Source organism: Mauremys reevesii, linkage group 8, assembly GCF_016161935.1.
Source record: "Mauremys reevesii isolate NIE-2019 linkage group 8, ASM1616193v1, whole genome shotgun sequence".
NCBI classification, from domain to species: domain Eukaryota; kingdom Metazoa; phylum Chordata; order Testudines; family Geoemydidae; genus Mauremys; species Mauremys reevesii.
In genome coordinates, this window is record NC_052630.1 from 63,710,597 (window position 1) to 63,726,113 (window position 15,517).

The window sequence follows — 15,517 nt, forward strand, 5'->3', positions numbered from 1 at the left end:
CAAACCTCCTTTGTAGGTGACAGAAATGCTCTAAGGAGGCAGCATAACACAAATTGAAAGGAGAGAAATTGAACAAAATGGGGAACAAATGAATAAACAAAGCCCACTAATCAAAGAGTGATGAATAGCTAACAGGGACCCAAAGGAAAAGAAATATAGAGTGGAAAAATAAATGGAGCTAGTCTTAACAATTAAATTGTTGCCATAATATGAAACTCTTTGAAATTCAAGAACCTTCCAGCATTGTGAGTAGCTGCCTCATGGCTTTCAATATATCTGAAGATACCTTTCTGGAATTTTGCATCTTGGCTCGAACACATCAATATAACACAGGTTTTAGTATACTGTATCACTTTTCAGCTGTTGAGGTTATCATTCTGTTAATAACTCATGCAGGGGCCAGTGGTCAATAACTCATGAGGGGACTCACCCAAGCATTAGTTTAGTCCCTGACCAGAAGGGACTAAAACTTATGGTCTCATTCTTGGTATGACATAACTGAGGGTGGCAACTATCTTGAACCTCCTAATACTTAATAATCTTAGATTTTGCAGTTCCCTGTCATGCACAAGGATGTCTGAGTGAGTGACTGAAATTTTGATTTGTGCAGATTGCTTGCATATAAAAACTAATTGAATCCTATTGGTTAGTTGTGTTAGTGTTGAAGGAAGCAGCAACATTTAAGTGAATATTGCAAATATTTGAAGAATATAAATTTTGAACTTGTAAATGAAAATTCTTACAACCAGAAATTTAATTCCATGATTTTTTGTTGTATGATCACGGAATAGAAATGATACCAGGTGACCTGTCCAATCAAAACTATCACAGCATGACTAGAATATAAAATATTACGCTCTTTTGGGTGGGGACAGCACTTGGTACAATAGGGTCCTGGTCCATTACTGAGGCTCCTAGGTGCTATCACAATACAAAAGATGATACAATTTCTCAGAAATCTACAGTTAAGAATTATTTCCAGAAATGATTTTGTGAATCTTCTTAAATAGAACATTTGAGAATCACAAAGTGATCACAGAAAACTGAACACAAAGAAGCTAAATTAGCCAAATAAATAAGTCAGTATGAGTTATTTGCTCAGCACACCGAATATTCGCTGTAGACAAAATACTTTCTACAGGACTTGGCAGATCAAATGCTGTTCTGAGCAGCCCAGAATTTCTCTGTCTAACCTCCCTGTTCCCTATGTTCACCAGATACACGCCCTAAACAAAACTGAAGATAAATATTTTAACTTTATCTCAAATAATAATTTTCCCCTGGGAGGCTGGTCCTGAGAAAAGGGTAACTTTTACAAAAAATAAAGCAAATACAAAATACAGATACCAAGATTTTGCAATTGATTATCACAGCAGTTCTCAAAGTGTGCGTCAGGACCCCAAAGTGAGTTGTGACTCTGTTTTAATGGGGTCGCCAGTGTGGCATTAGCCTTGCTGGGCTTGGGACTGAGGCTAAAGCTGAAGCCCAAGCCCCAGGGCCAAAGCCAGAGGGCTTCAGGTTATAGACTCCTTGCCTAGGGCTGAAGCCCTTGGAATTGATCTTTGGCTCCCTCATCTGGGGCATGGGACTTGGGCAGTCTTAGGATTTAGTCCCCCCTCCTGGGGTCATGTAGTAATGTTTGTTGTCAGAAGGGGGTCGTGGTACAATCAAGTTTGAGAACCCTGGGTTATCAGAATATGGAGTTACAGTCTCACTAAATTGACTTGGAGAACAATATATTTTATTATAGTTATTATAGTACATGGATGCATATTAAAGCAAGTGTATATTTTAAGTGTTTCAAGTCACTTTAAATGTTTTCCACATTAATTGTTTAATAACCTCTTAGAATATTGGATGGTATTTTTTAAACAGGTACAGTTAATGTTTCCTAGAACAATATCAGTGTCAGCCTATAAATCAAATACTTCTAAAATTAGGTTTTATAAAGTAAATGAAACTAGATAGAAAGCAAATTTAAGATTAAAGTTCAGGTAGACTTCAGAAAAAGGTTTTCTGGTATGCCTATAACTACAAGGCTGTTTTGATCTGTTCTGACTAGCCTACCACAAAACCAGTAAAACAAGTTGATGTAATCTTTAACCCAGTTATAAAAAGCAGGTATCCTTACCTTTTCCAGTTTTGATAGCGCAAGAGAGTAGCAGTCTTTGGCTCTGAACTGCATGAATCTCATATTGGCTGGGTGAGTTAGCTCTGTGATTATGCTTAGACTTGAAAACAACCTATGTTTTAAGGAAATGTTACAGTTACACTTCCAATGATCATAATTCATTGTTAAAGTACAGCATAATGCAAAACTTATCTGTACCTCCACATTTATAATTAAGTGCAAGATAATTCTGGCTTTTGATACAAGAATACAGAATGCTGCACAAAAGATTCTCCATAGACTCAGGGGAAGCAAATGTATTTTCAAAAGTGGAGCTTGCAAATATTAACAAAATAAACATTTACTGCAATTGCTAGAGCATTTCAGATGACACTTAATCTCCAGTATGACACAAGTCTATATGAAAGGAGAGGAAACCCAGGAAACATTTAAAGATGACAACACCTTCATTGGAAGTCATCCAATGTAAACTACCAGTATATTAAAAATAGGGTTATACTCAATTATTCATCCATGAATTCTCTGCTTACCTGTTGTGTAAATGTCTGCAGACCATACAAATTGTCAATGTACTTATTAATATAAAGCTGAAATTAACACTTGCTCAGAAAGCAGTGACTAAAATTGCTGAGTAAATGAGATGTGCCCATAGAGTTGGACTTGAGATATATGCACCTATCTAAAAGGCATGTAAATTGCTATCCATTGAGTTAATGGATGGGATGCTGGATTGGAGCTGCAAAGTGTCGGGCAGCTCTAGGATAAAGGAAAAAGAGTATAGAGGGCTAGGACCCTCCTTCGGGTGCTCCGCTGCCCATTCACCAGCCAAGGAGACTACAATCATTTATTTAAAGGCTGGCCTCGTGTTTCTCAAGCCTCTTGTCCCATTATTAGCTGAATCCTGCCTCCCCATAGTTATGGAGTAAAAAAGCTGTGTTTAGGTTGCTGTGGGTTTACCTGCTTGCCTGTTTAAGGGATCAGCATGGATCTTTTTCCTATTGGGGCCAAATTGACTGTGGTCTAGTGGATTTTTTGCATTCCTCGTAGAATCATGGAGACACAGGTTAAATAGGCATAGAACTTAGGAATTGTATTGTTAGTTTGTCACAACCAGAAAATAAGAGACATTTGGGATTTGGCTAATGAATCTCAAGCTTATAGGGAAGCAGCAGACCTGAAGTCCCTTCAGACTGGGGTCCCTCTTGGTACCTTCTCACCTTCCACACTGAGAAGGGGACAGAAGATTTAGCAGAGCAAGATGAATGCTAGGGGAAAGCAGTGGAGAGTCTACCTTACATTATGGGCTATACAATGTGTCCTGTAAATCCCACACTTGATCCACCTAAATGATTGGTATAGGGAGATGGATGGATAGTGCTTCTCTCCAATGTTAAACTATATATTAAGTTGCAGTGGGCTGCTTAACATCATTCCTGTGTTTGTCCTTCACTTGTGTGTCCTGCTCACTGGAGAAGTATATTGCATTACCACTAGCCTAAACACACGCTTTTTTTGTTTTTAAAAAAAAGCCTGATAGCTTAATCCTGTGTTGGATGTATCACATAGGTGCTTCTAAGCACCTTGCTACATATGTATTATCAGTAGAAGCTGTCTACCTGGGAAATTTATGGATACACTCTAAAGCCAAGTGCCAGAGGTGGGGAGGGCAAGGGGCACAGTTTCCCTCAAATTCAAAGTGCAGTTTTCAATGGTCTCCAAAATACTAACACTATCTGGTTTCTACTAAATAGAAAATGTGGCTGAGATATGAGAAAATTGAAGTGTTCCATTCTGTGTCACTCAAGACTTTTTGGCCCATTTTTAGTACTTTATCTATATGTTACACTTCTACATTGAAACTGATTGTAAACTGCATTAACCTGGGAGAACTGAACTTCTAGTGGTCAGGGGTATAGGTCTTATTGTTTGTAATAGATTAGCACCTTCATGCCCCAACTGAGAAGAGGGCTGTCATGTGCTAGGTGCTGCACAATCACATAGAAAGAGATAGCCCAAGCCTCAACGAGATGACAGTGTAAATATAAGACCTCCCAAGAGTTGGAAGAAGGCAATATTATTATTCTCAGTTTTCAGTTGATGAACTGGAAAAAGGGGAACAAAAGTGACTTCTCCAAGCTCTCCAAGGAGCCTGTTGTAATGCTGAGAATAGAATGCAGTTCTCATGTTTGTCCATTGTCTTGCCCGCAAAACCATCTTTCTTCTTCATTGTGTATTTGTAGATGTGGTTAGGTGTCTAATTCCAGTGAATGTCAACACATATATAGCTGAAATTTCAGAACACATCCAGGGATGTACCTGGAGCTGTGCCTGGATTTGCACTAAGGCATCCAGGATGGGATTTAACAAAGGAGATTAAAGGAGTTAGACATAGGCTAGCACTCCTAAGCTCTTTTTGCAAAGTAGAACTTTAAAAAATGCTGTTTGCAGTATAGATCATCCTTATTTAGTAAAGCTTTGAAATTATTTTAAATTGAATTTAGAGTAGACTATACTTTTGCAAGATGAATTGGTGGTGGTTTCCTTTTTTCCATATAGTAATAGGGAACTGTAACACTAACAGCTTTCAAACCCACTATCACCATCCCCTAGGAGTTCAAGTAAACTGGGATCCAGATATGAACTGTACTGGTTTGGGCTTTCCTAAACCCAACCAACAAATAAGCAGCTTTTTACAGGCTTCTGGCCTGATTCTTATAGCGTTGCTGAACACCCACAACTCCCACTGAAGTCAAAGGAAGCTGTGGATATTCAGCTACTTTGAAAATCATTCAACTGGTACTTAGCAACTGACTGGTTTCATAACATAAAGCAAGAATAATGTTCAAAGAGTCTATTGATGCTAGTATTCTTAATTCTAGCCTTTTGATGCCATAAAACTGCTCCTATCATGTCTGACTGCATGCTACAGTGCACATTTTAGGACAAGCAGGCATACTCTCTGGATTGTCGTATTATCTGGAAAGAAATATCAGTGTCTGAGAGATTGATCTACCTCTCAAAGCCACCAGATGCTCTACTGCACTCTAGTTGTTGAGGGGCCCCATAAAATAGGTGAGGAATGATGCTTTATTTCATCAGTACCCAGTGATATTTTACAAGTACCACAGTATAGGAACAAAAACTTAGATGAAAATTGGTCTCTTCATGTAATTATGATTTTTTTTTTAGAGATGAAATTTCTTTGTGAAGTTGGCACAAAGTCTACAGTGGTGAAAATTGTCATTATCCTGGGTGTCCTGTAGATTTAGGTAATGCTTAAGCCTATGAGACAGACATTGATGGTGGTTCTTGAATACGACATATTTTTTTTTTATTTCAGGTTGCATTTTAAGAGCAATTGTTATATTCCTTTCTTTGTATCATTTAGTCCTTCTATGTCTCAATGGAGGCAACTTCTGTTTCCAAATGTCCTGTTCTTGTGGAATGGAGAGCTATTTGTTATGCAAAGATATTATGCGTAGTGCACAATAGGGAAATGACATGAAAATTAACCTTGCAAAGAAAACATATGGTTCAGGAAATGTGTAAAGTAAATACATGTAAAATCTAAATACTGCATTATGTACTTTTCTCCATTATCAGTCCAAGAAAACTTTAAACAAACAAACAAAAAAACCCACCATGGCCCCCAAACATCAGAGGTAACCTATTTTCATCTAAGACTGCCAGTTGTGAAGGCAAAATGTTCAATCTAAAGAGGGATTAGGTAAGAAATGAGCAACACTCCTACTGAATGCCAAGGTGAAGGGTCTGTTCACTCTTGTTCTGTTCTGTTGGGCATGACAGAACAAGAAGTAATGGTCTTAAGTTGCAGTGGGGAGGTTTAGGTTGGATATTAGGAAAAACTTTTTCACTGGGAGGGTGGTGAAGCACTGGAATGGGTTACTAGGGAGGTGGTGGAAACTCCTTCCTTAGAGATTTTTAAGGTCAGGCTTGACAAAGCCCTGGCTGGGATGATGTAGTTGGGGATTGGTCCTGCTTTAAGCAGGGGGTTGGACTAGATGACCTCCTGAGGTCTTTTTCAACCCTGATATTCTATGATTCTAAGATTCTACGTGATGTCATTCTGCAAAACTTCATAAAGTAGACCAATATGGGATACTCTGGAGACAGTATACATTGCACAAGATCAAGATTTTAGGAAGTGACTCATGATTTTGAGTGCCTCCATTTTTTTGGATGCCCAAGTTAAGATCCTGAAGGCCTGATTTCCGCCCCCCCACCCCCAGGTCAGGTGCTCAGGCCTTTTTAGGTGTCCCAAATGGAGGCACTAAAAATCACTCATCACTTTTGAAAATGGCTTTTATTTCCATGTTATCCACTGTTCATGTTTAAAGTCATATGTTTCTATGTTCCATGTTTTTATTTACAAGGCTTGAAATGAATGGGGATGCAAACATGACTACCCAAAAAAAGAAACTTCTGAGGTGGGCTGGAAATTTGCAAAGAGATATGTTGTCAGGGCCCTAAACTCTCTTGTTATTAACTAATTATTGTAATGCTGGGCAATGACCAATCCAACACTCCTTTGCAGTTGCTTAAACCCTGATTTCTCATTTCTCCTCTGATCTTTCCAAAATATTCATGTGTTCCAAAATGAACTGAGACTTCAAAATAAAGCATTCTGCCATCTAGGGAAAAATTACTTGGATAAATACACCTGAGAGTAATTCTCCTCAAATGTTCTTTTTTAAAAAAAATCACCAATACATTGCACCACTACTATAGTCATCTGAAGTGTGAATATTTGTCTGTCTTAATTGCCCTCAAATTCAGCCAATTCCAAATGGCAACGGCTGTCTCACTTCCCCTACCCCTTAATGCCAGTGATTCATTAATATTAAATGTTGTTTCTCCCAAGGTGACTCAGTTATGAAGGCCTTTTGGTTAACAATTGCCTGGTGAGCAAAAACAGTTGTTGTAAATAACAAAAACCAGATTAAGATCAATATATTCTAAGGAATGCAAAGATGAACCTGGCCATTTAATAGACAAGGTGGCAAAGAACTCTTCTAGTGATATAAGCATATATTTTCCCCCTGGATTCTTTATTATTTTACCATTTTATTTCACTTCTGTACAAAATAAAATATTTGGCATTTATACTCCCATAAATTAAGTAGTTTTGCTTTCCTGTTGAAAAGGAGTTGATAATTGAAAAGTTGTTCACTGTAAACAGACCTGTGATGTTACAGGATATACAGCATACTGTAAGTATTTATGATGAAAATAACAAATGCATTTGGGTTCCCTTTCTTAAATCCAGAGAATGAGGTGTTGGGATATGTATACTCTTTAACTTCAGGAAGTCAAGCAGTCTTTCGAGTGGGAGTTAGCTCTGCGGTGAATCAGGAAGTGAAAAACTTAAGGAATATTACTGTTTTCCTTATGCTAACTTTCTTGTTCAGTTTTGGTAGAAAGCAACTCCTGTGGTGTTTCTTTTTAACCATTGTCACATGACATAAGGGACATGTGGCTTGATTAAAATTCTATCTGTTTTCCTGTATGAATTGAGCTATACATTCTATGGATTGTTTATAAATACAGGATAACGTTATGGTTATCTGAACATTTAAATCTGACAGGTTTCAGAGTAGCAGCCGTGTTAGTCTGTATCCACACAAAAAAAATGTTTATTTTTTAGGTCCTCTGATGAGATTTAATGTGCTCCTATAGCTCTAAAGCTGTAAGGTCAGGGGTTAAAGTAGACATAGGGACTTACTGGTATGGGGCTGGGTTGGGGCCGGCTCTGGCCCCCGGAAGGGGCAGGGCCTTGGGCGGAAGGGGCGAGGATGGGGGGTCAGAGCCAGCCCCAGCCTGCCCTGTACTGGTAAGTGCCCTCCCCCGCTGGGGTAGCAGCAGCAGCTGGGGGCTCCGGCAGCAGTTTAAAGGGCCCAGAGCTCGGCCGTTGCTACAGCCCCGGCCCTTTAAATAGCTGCCGGAACCTGCCAGAGCCCTGGGGTAGCAGCGGCAGCTGGGGGCTCCAGCAGCGGTTTAAAGGGCCAAGGCTGTAGAGGCAGCAGGAGCACTGGGCCCTTTAAATAGCCCCCAGAGCCCCACCACTACTCCAGGGCTCTAGGGGCTATTTAAAGGGCCCAGGACTCCCCTGCTTCTACCACTCCAGCCCTTTAAATAGTCCCTGGAGCCCTGGGGTAGCAGCAGCGGGGCTCTGGCAGCTATTTAAAGGGCCCAGGGCAGTAGAGGCAGTGGGAGCTCCAACCCTTTAAATAACCCCTGGAGCCTCGCCACTACTCCAGGGCTTTGGCAGCAGGGTTCTGGCAGCAATTTAAAGGGCCCAGGGCTCCAGCTGCTGCTGGGAGCCCCAGGTCCTTTAAATTGCCACCTGGAAAAGCTGGGCCGTCCCTGTACGGCACATCGGCTCTTGCTGGTACACCGTACTGGGGCGTACCAGCTTACTTTCACCTCTGTGTAAGGTACTTGACCGTGTTAGGTCCATCTCATGCTATCCTTGCTGAAATACTTTACCTGTCCCTGTTGCTCCAATGATCAGTTCATTGCAAGGAGGAGGTGAAAATACTCCAATAGAATATCCAGTTACAGAGGAAAGTGTTTAGAAAGTCACAGAACATTCAGCCCTGCAAGGAGATTGTCTAGTGCATAACAAATCATATATTGAGGGTTGGATGGTCTAAGCCTCTGTAGCTCAGAAATAAGTCTGACATTAATAGGTGGGCTCCTCTCTGGAGACTGAATCTGAACAATAGTGTGTGTTTGTCAAATGTGTACAGCAAAGACATTATTGCTGCTTTATAAGTCTCCTGTATTGCACAGTTTGGAAGCTAGCTGCTGTAGCAGATCTGCCTCTCTCAGAATGGGCCTTGACATGAATTTCAAGTTTGAGTGTTGCCAGGCTGTAACAGCAATAGAGGCAATCGGGCAGCCATTTTAGACATGGTTCTCTTGAAACCAGCTGAACTAATGAGTTACTGTCAAATGAAATAAAAACCTGGATATGTTTTCTGAATGCTTCAGCACACTGTATCCTAGGGGCCTTTTCACATCAGGTTTGTGGAGAAGGGATTCACTGGAATGGGAATGTGAAGAAAGGCTAAACATTCAGCAAGATCAATGACTAAGACTTTGTCTAAATAATTGTTTCTTAATGTCCTCTATTGTTGCAATACCAGTGTAGTACCTCTGCTAATGGTAGGTGTGATGGGAGCACTAGTGTAGCCCAGTTGCTGGAGTTTTAACCATCCCATCATCACAGACCTTTTCTAAGAAATGTTAGACAACTTTGTGGTAAAAATGCTAGTGGACGCAGCCAGATAAATGGACTGGGTAAGGGAAATTGTCTGAATTTAGGATCTGGAAAGGATAATGATCAAACAGTTTTTATGTGGGATCCATGTGTGACTTTTCACAACAGGCCACAAAAACTTTTCTACTTGCAACTGTATTACTTTTTGTTGTTCGTTCACGGTAGGTGAGAACTTGATACATATTCAGAAACATCTCTCAATTTCCATCCTCAAGAGCCATACCAATAGGAAGAACTAGATCTTGGGTTAGGATGTAAAGAGGTGCTCTAGTTCTATGTTGCCAAATGAGTCGATCACTCAGTGTCATAGCTAAAAAGTTAAGAACCATATTTGTTTCAGCCAGGGTGTTTGTTAGGATCATGGAACCCTTATCTCTTCAGTTCTCAGCCAGAACTTGGGTTCCACAAGTATCAGTAGGAAGACATAGGTGATTTTCCCATTTCAGATCTAGGAGAAAATGCTCATGACAACTGCATTCTCTTCTCCTTCATTCACATAATGGTAATTCAGGGTTTGATCAGTGGTGCTGTCAATAGATCAACTTCCACTACTCCTGAAATATTTGAACCGCTACTCTTTGATCTCAGAAATATACATCTGGGTCCATTATCAATTGATTTAGTCTGCTATTGTCTTGTCTCTTTCCTATCATGTGGCCATTGGGGATGTTCTGCTGGACACTTACCACTCCTGCACTTGAAGGGTTCCCTGACGAAGGGTTTAGTTTATGTAACATAGGACCATGTTTGCTTTTGTCTAACTGGGTCAGCTGTCGGGATTGAAGGGTGTTCAGCCTCAAACATGAACTACAGTCACATCACTGCTCTTAGATTTTCCTGAACATTCTCTAAACCAAAGTTCAACTGAGTCCAATGGGAGCTTTGCCTGAGTAAACACTGCCAAACTTTGGCTAAAATGCTGGTGTACCCTACAAGAGTGAAGTCTTTCCTACAGAAATGAGGTAGGCTTATGGGTATAAGTGGTCAACCTTTAACATTTTCTTCCATTTTTAGTTTGCAAAGAATTCTGTATTCTTGAAATGGGAAACATCACTGGAATCACTAATCTCTCTCAGCTTTTTAAATATGACTGTTACAAATGCTCATTTTAAAATGGGGGGTGAGAATACACAAATAGATGGAAACCAAGTTATTTGTGAAATTTTGTGTGAATTTAATACATTTTACAATAAAATAATTAAACATTTAAATGCAACCTTGCATATTTCTTTAAGGATTTTTTTCAGCATGTTGTCTTAAAGATTGTCAACATTTTATGGGTCTCCAGCTTCAAGTTTTGTCATGTGAATATCTGACTGAGTGTGGTGATCATTTAAAGCAAAATGGGGTGGTCAGATTTGAGAAAAATCTAAAATTTGCTGGGCAGTGACAAGTTGTCTACATTGTACTTTCTTCTGTGGTTGAGAAGGGACAGTGCTTGTGTCATAAACAGATAGTTAAGGGTTAAAGTCTGTTTTACCTGTAAAGGGTTAACATGCAGTACCTGGTGACCACCTGACCAAAAGACCAATCAGAGACGAGATAATTTCAAATCTCTGTGGAGGGAAGCCTTTGTCTGTGTTCTTAGTTAGAACTCTTAGTCTTATGATTTGATTTCTATATTTGCAATTGGGTGTTTGCTAAAGGAAATGCTTTATTCCTGTTTGCTGATATTGCTATGAGTGTCCAGCTTGGACTCATAGAGATTCTGTATTTTCTTTTTATTCTTTAATAAATTCTTTTCTTTTCTTTGGACTTGGTTAAATTCCTTCTTCTGTGGAAATTCAGGGGAAGGTGAGGGGGGAAGAGACAGTTCCTCCTGGGTTTGATTCAGGCAGTTGAATCAGAAATCTCCCCAGAGTGGCTAGGGGAGAGGGAGGGGGAAGGTTCCTCCTCTGTGAGTGGATCTGTGTTCCTCCTCACTTTGAAACCGGCCAGTTTCAAGTGAGGGTTCAGACCAGGACAGCTTGTATATAGAAAACACACAGGGGATGTTTATTCAGGATGCTGAGCATACATTGACTCTGTAGCTCCCTGGTTTTCTGGTTCACAGACTGACACACACAGTTTTGAGCTGTGCAGTGTTACCAAACAGTGTCTGCCTGCATTATGCAATGGTGGAATGGATTGCTAACTAAATGCTAGCATTTGCTAAAGAAATCACACCCACAATCCTCAGAATTAACCTCTACACTTGTGTGTTAGATTGTGTAGAAATATATTAAAGCCAATTTGTTGATGCAATCCTAAAGTTATACAAATGAAGGCAAGTGGAGAGATTCATTTTTAATTTCCTTTTTAAAAAAATATCCTCTTTAAACCCTGGCTCCTTATTTCTGCATTAATTCTGGACCATGCAATGCATAATTTTCAAAGGATTTGCTGGTAGAGGATTTTCTTGTATTAGCTTCTTATATCAGGCAGGTATTTAAATGTGAATATTAGCAATATAATACGTAAAGTCAACTGTAAAGGGAGGATTAACACCTGATTTAATGACTGGATATACATAACTGAATGTGAAAGCAAGTTATTGGGTCCCTGGAAGAGCTGGATTTAGACCATCATCAGGTTATGCAAAGTGACTGTTCCTAGTGAGTCAATTTCAAAACTATTCTTTGGACTGTAAGGCTATGTATAAATTAAGTCTGCCCTCTAGTGGAATTGTAGGGAAAGTACTTTGCAGCTATTAATCTGATTAATGTTCAGGTAAAATTGTCTTTTGCTCTAAATGCCTGTACAGGGGAGTAAAGGAGCATAAGGCACCTCATTAAGCCCATGCACAGGATCACATCATAAGGATGAGAACAGTCTCCAGGGAGCCACTATTCCTCATCCCATGCCAGTGAGTGAGGAGTGGGCAGGGACAGGCAGAGCCGAGGTGATGTGGAAGCAGAAATAATCTGCTAAGGGGTTACACTAGTAGCAGACCCCTTTTCCTCTGGACCAAGAGGAGGATTCAAGGGGAGAGATGTAACACAGTCATAGTTCCCTCCTCTGTCTGCCCCTGACTCCAGAAAGATTGTTAAATCACAATCAGGCCCTCAAATCACATAGCAACAGCCATGTGTAATTATTTCTCTCATCTCCGCTTGGCTAGGAGACTCTGTCCCACCCTAGTAGACAAAGACCTGGTGCATTTATTCATGCATTCGTTCCCTCTTGTCTGGATCACAGCAACGTGATACACTTGGGCAAGAAGCCTTCAGCACTTAGAAAATTCCAACGGGTGCAAAACCCTGCAGGACATCTCCTCAACAGCACAGGCTACCATAAGCACATGACACGTGTCCTCTGCTCTCTACACTGGCTTCCCACAGAATTTCCAATTAAGTTCAAGGTCTCTGTCCTCATCTTCAAAGCTCTCCATGGTGTAGGCCTAGGATACCTAAAAGACCATCCAGGATGAAGACAGCGGTCAACAACTTCACTAGTCGGAACAATAGTAGTAAAGCCCATCTGTATGGGAGAGAGAACTTTCTCTGGGGATGGGCCAAAACTGTGGAATGAGTTCTCTCCGAACTAAGAAAACATCACCACTTTCCACTTCATATGCATGGTGTGTCTGTGTGTGTATATATGTGTATATCTATATGTACATATGTATATGTATAATATTGACCTTGTCTCTCTAACATACACATAGCAACAGGCATATTTAATTTTAAAATGCTCTCAAAGCCTACCAAAACAAGACACTCCACTGCATATGCTTTTTGTCTGGGGATGAGATGAGAACGAACACAGGGAGGATGTAGTCATGTTGCTTAATGCACTATTCCAAGGCACTAGGATACTACAGTCATGAGCATATTCTATAAATGCCTATATAGAATAGAATTTGTAAGATGTCCATTGCTATTAGTGGGCACACTTACACTGTTTTAAAAAACTATATACTGTAAATTAATACAGCTCAGCAGACACAATGCCAACTAATATGGTCTAAAAATAGAACAAAAAATAACCCTCCAACTCCAAATCCTGCTCCAACACCTCCTCAACAGAAACCTGAGTAAATGACCGCACCACACTTAAAGGAAGAGGGGGTGTTGTCCAGGCTTGCCAGAGGAAGTCAGTAGTGCTTTATGACAGTGGGGAGGAAACAAGGTCCAACTGCTGCAAAAAGGTAGGTGGTGGTCAGCTTTGCAGAACTGACTCACCCCCTGAGGAATGTAAGGGATGGAAGGCTTTAAAGATGCAAACCCTGGCATTGGAAACCTCCTTCTCCATGTTATTAATCACCAAACTTCCACCTCACGCAGGATTATGAAGTTAGTGAGGGAATTTGTGCCACAATGTTTAAGCCTGTTGAGATGAGTTCCTGTCTGCATCCTGTAGAACTTGCCATACCTGTATTGCCCTGGCCTCTTCGTTTGTCATTCAGTGTTAAACACATTCTAAGACAATATGCATTTCCTCACCTTTTGGGGGCGAAGCCAGACTTTAAGGCACCTGCTCCCCTACATGGTGTTAACTTCGCTTGTGCCAATCAGAAACAAACACAAACAGGTTTTGGGCCCCGTCCCCTATGACACTTCTATGATGTCATTGTGGGTACTTTATGGCCTGCCTGCCATGTGCAGGCAGGGAGAGGAGAAAGAAAAACTAATCCTGTGTATACCCGTGTATCCTGTGTATGCCCGTAACCGAGCCTGATCACCTCGAAGCCTCTCTCTCAGCTCACGTGTTTCAAACAGAGCTTCTATGTTTGCCGGTCGTTATGCGTTGGTTTGTATTTGTAAGTATCAGTTATTACTAAATGCTGCATCTTTGTTTATAAATATTGTTAGTAGATATTTTAGTCATTGTGTGTTTTAAGTTTCATTAACTCTATTAGCTAATCATACACTGCTCCCTTACCCCTTGTAATTATCCCCAATAAAACTTTTAAATTGATTAAGTTTAGTGTGTGTGTGTGTGTGTGCGTCTGCAGTTTGCATCATGACCCACACTCTCCTTGCATCCCGTACCAATATAGTCTGTTGCCACGTGCAGCCTGGTAAATAACAGGCCTGCATTTTCTTTCGCCCCTGCGAGTCCGTGGCAATCTACAATGCCTTAACCTATTTTCCTGCCAAGCACATGCCCGCATTTGGATGATGGCATAGTGCATTCCCTGTCTCTTTTCAGTTCAACAAAGTGCATGGGCTTGCATCAGGAGCTAGCAATGAACTCAAATAGATACTGCTGGTGCTATGGAGCCGTGGCATATGAGGATCTGGGATGCTGGTCACCTATATGGCCCATCGGGATGGGGAAGGTGTTGAGGTACATGGCATTGGCAACTCAGCTTGCAGGAGTCCTCGACTATCCTTGCACAATGGAGAAACTGAGTTCATTTGGGAGAAGGGGGTTCACCTGACCAAATTTGGGTGTGTGTGTGTGTGACATGTTTTGGGCTGCTATACAAAAGGCCATTGGAAGATGTCTGGAAATGTGACTGGGTTTGGGTGGGGGATGCAGAAAAGCTAATTGCTGGTGCCTCCTTGTGGCGGATGTTCAGTGCAGATACTCCATACGGAAGGCATCCAGTGACCAGATAAATGGCCTGGTAAAGGACTTTAAAAGGAGGTGCTGGTTAAAGGAACAGAACAGTGTGGGGTTTGGGGCTCCTATGGTTGGAACAGCTGGGAGGCAACCCCTTTCTTATAGCTCACCTTACCTCCTATAAGGTCAATGGATTTTCTGGAAGGACCTGGATGGAAAAAGAGCGGGAGCTGGTGGAAACCCTCTGGGTAATTATGGAATAAACATGGGGTTACCTGCACTGTACAATTCTATCTCCCGGGTAGTGCCAGACATCTAATAACGAAGTTGTGGTCTGACTAAATCCATATCAAGTGTCTCCTGTCCAGATAGGCCTTAAAATATATGTTTGGGGTCAGTAAGGCTTGCCAGAAGAATAAGGGAAGCCCATTCTAGAGTAAAAGAGCATCCACTGAGGAGGCCCTACATTTCACCCCAAGACTAACATATCAGTGAGGAAACGGGCGGGGGGGGGGAAGCCTTTTGGCCAGCCAGCACCTATGCATTGCCCAATACATTTATTTATACTTAAAAACTAAGCGAAGCTTGTCCTT

The 15,517-nt window shown here is 40.9% G+C and overlaps 1 protein-coding gene across 4 annotated transcripts in view; it reads right to left on the minus strand.

Annotated features, from left to right (window-relative positions):
• Positions 1-15,517, minus strand: part of KCNT2 (potassium sodium-activated channel subfamily T member 2) — a 292,883-nt gene that overhangs the window by 44,812 nt on the left and 232,554 nt on the right. For all 4 annotated transcript variants that reach the window (XM_039485106.1, XM_039485104.1, XM_039485103.1 and 1 more), the window contains one exon: positions 2,132-2,243. In XM_039485106.1, coding sequence (XP_039341040.1) covers positions 2,132-2,243 — 112 coding nt within the window. The remainder of the gene's footprint in view (positions 1-2,131; positions 2,244-15,517) is intronic.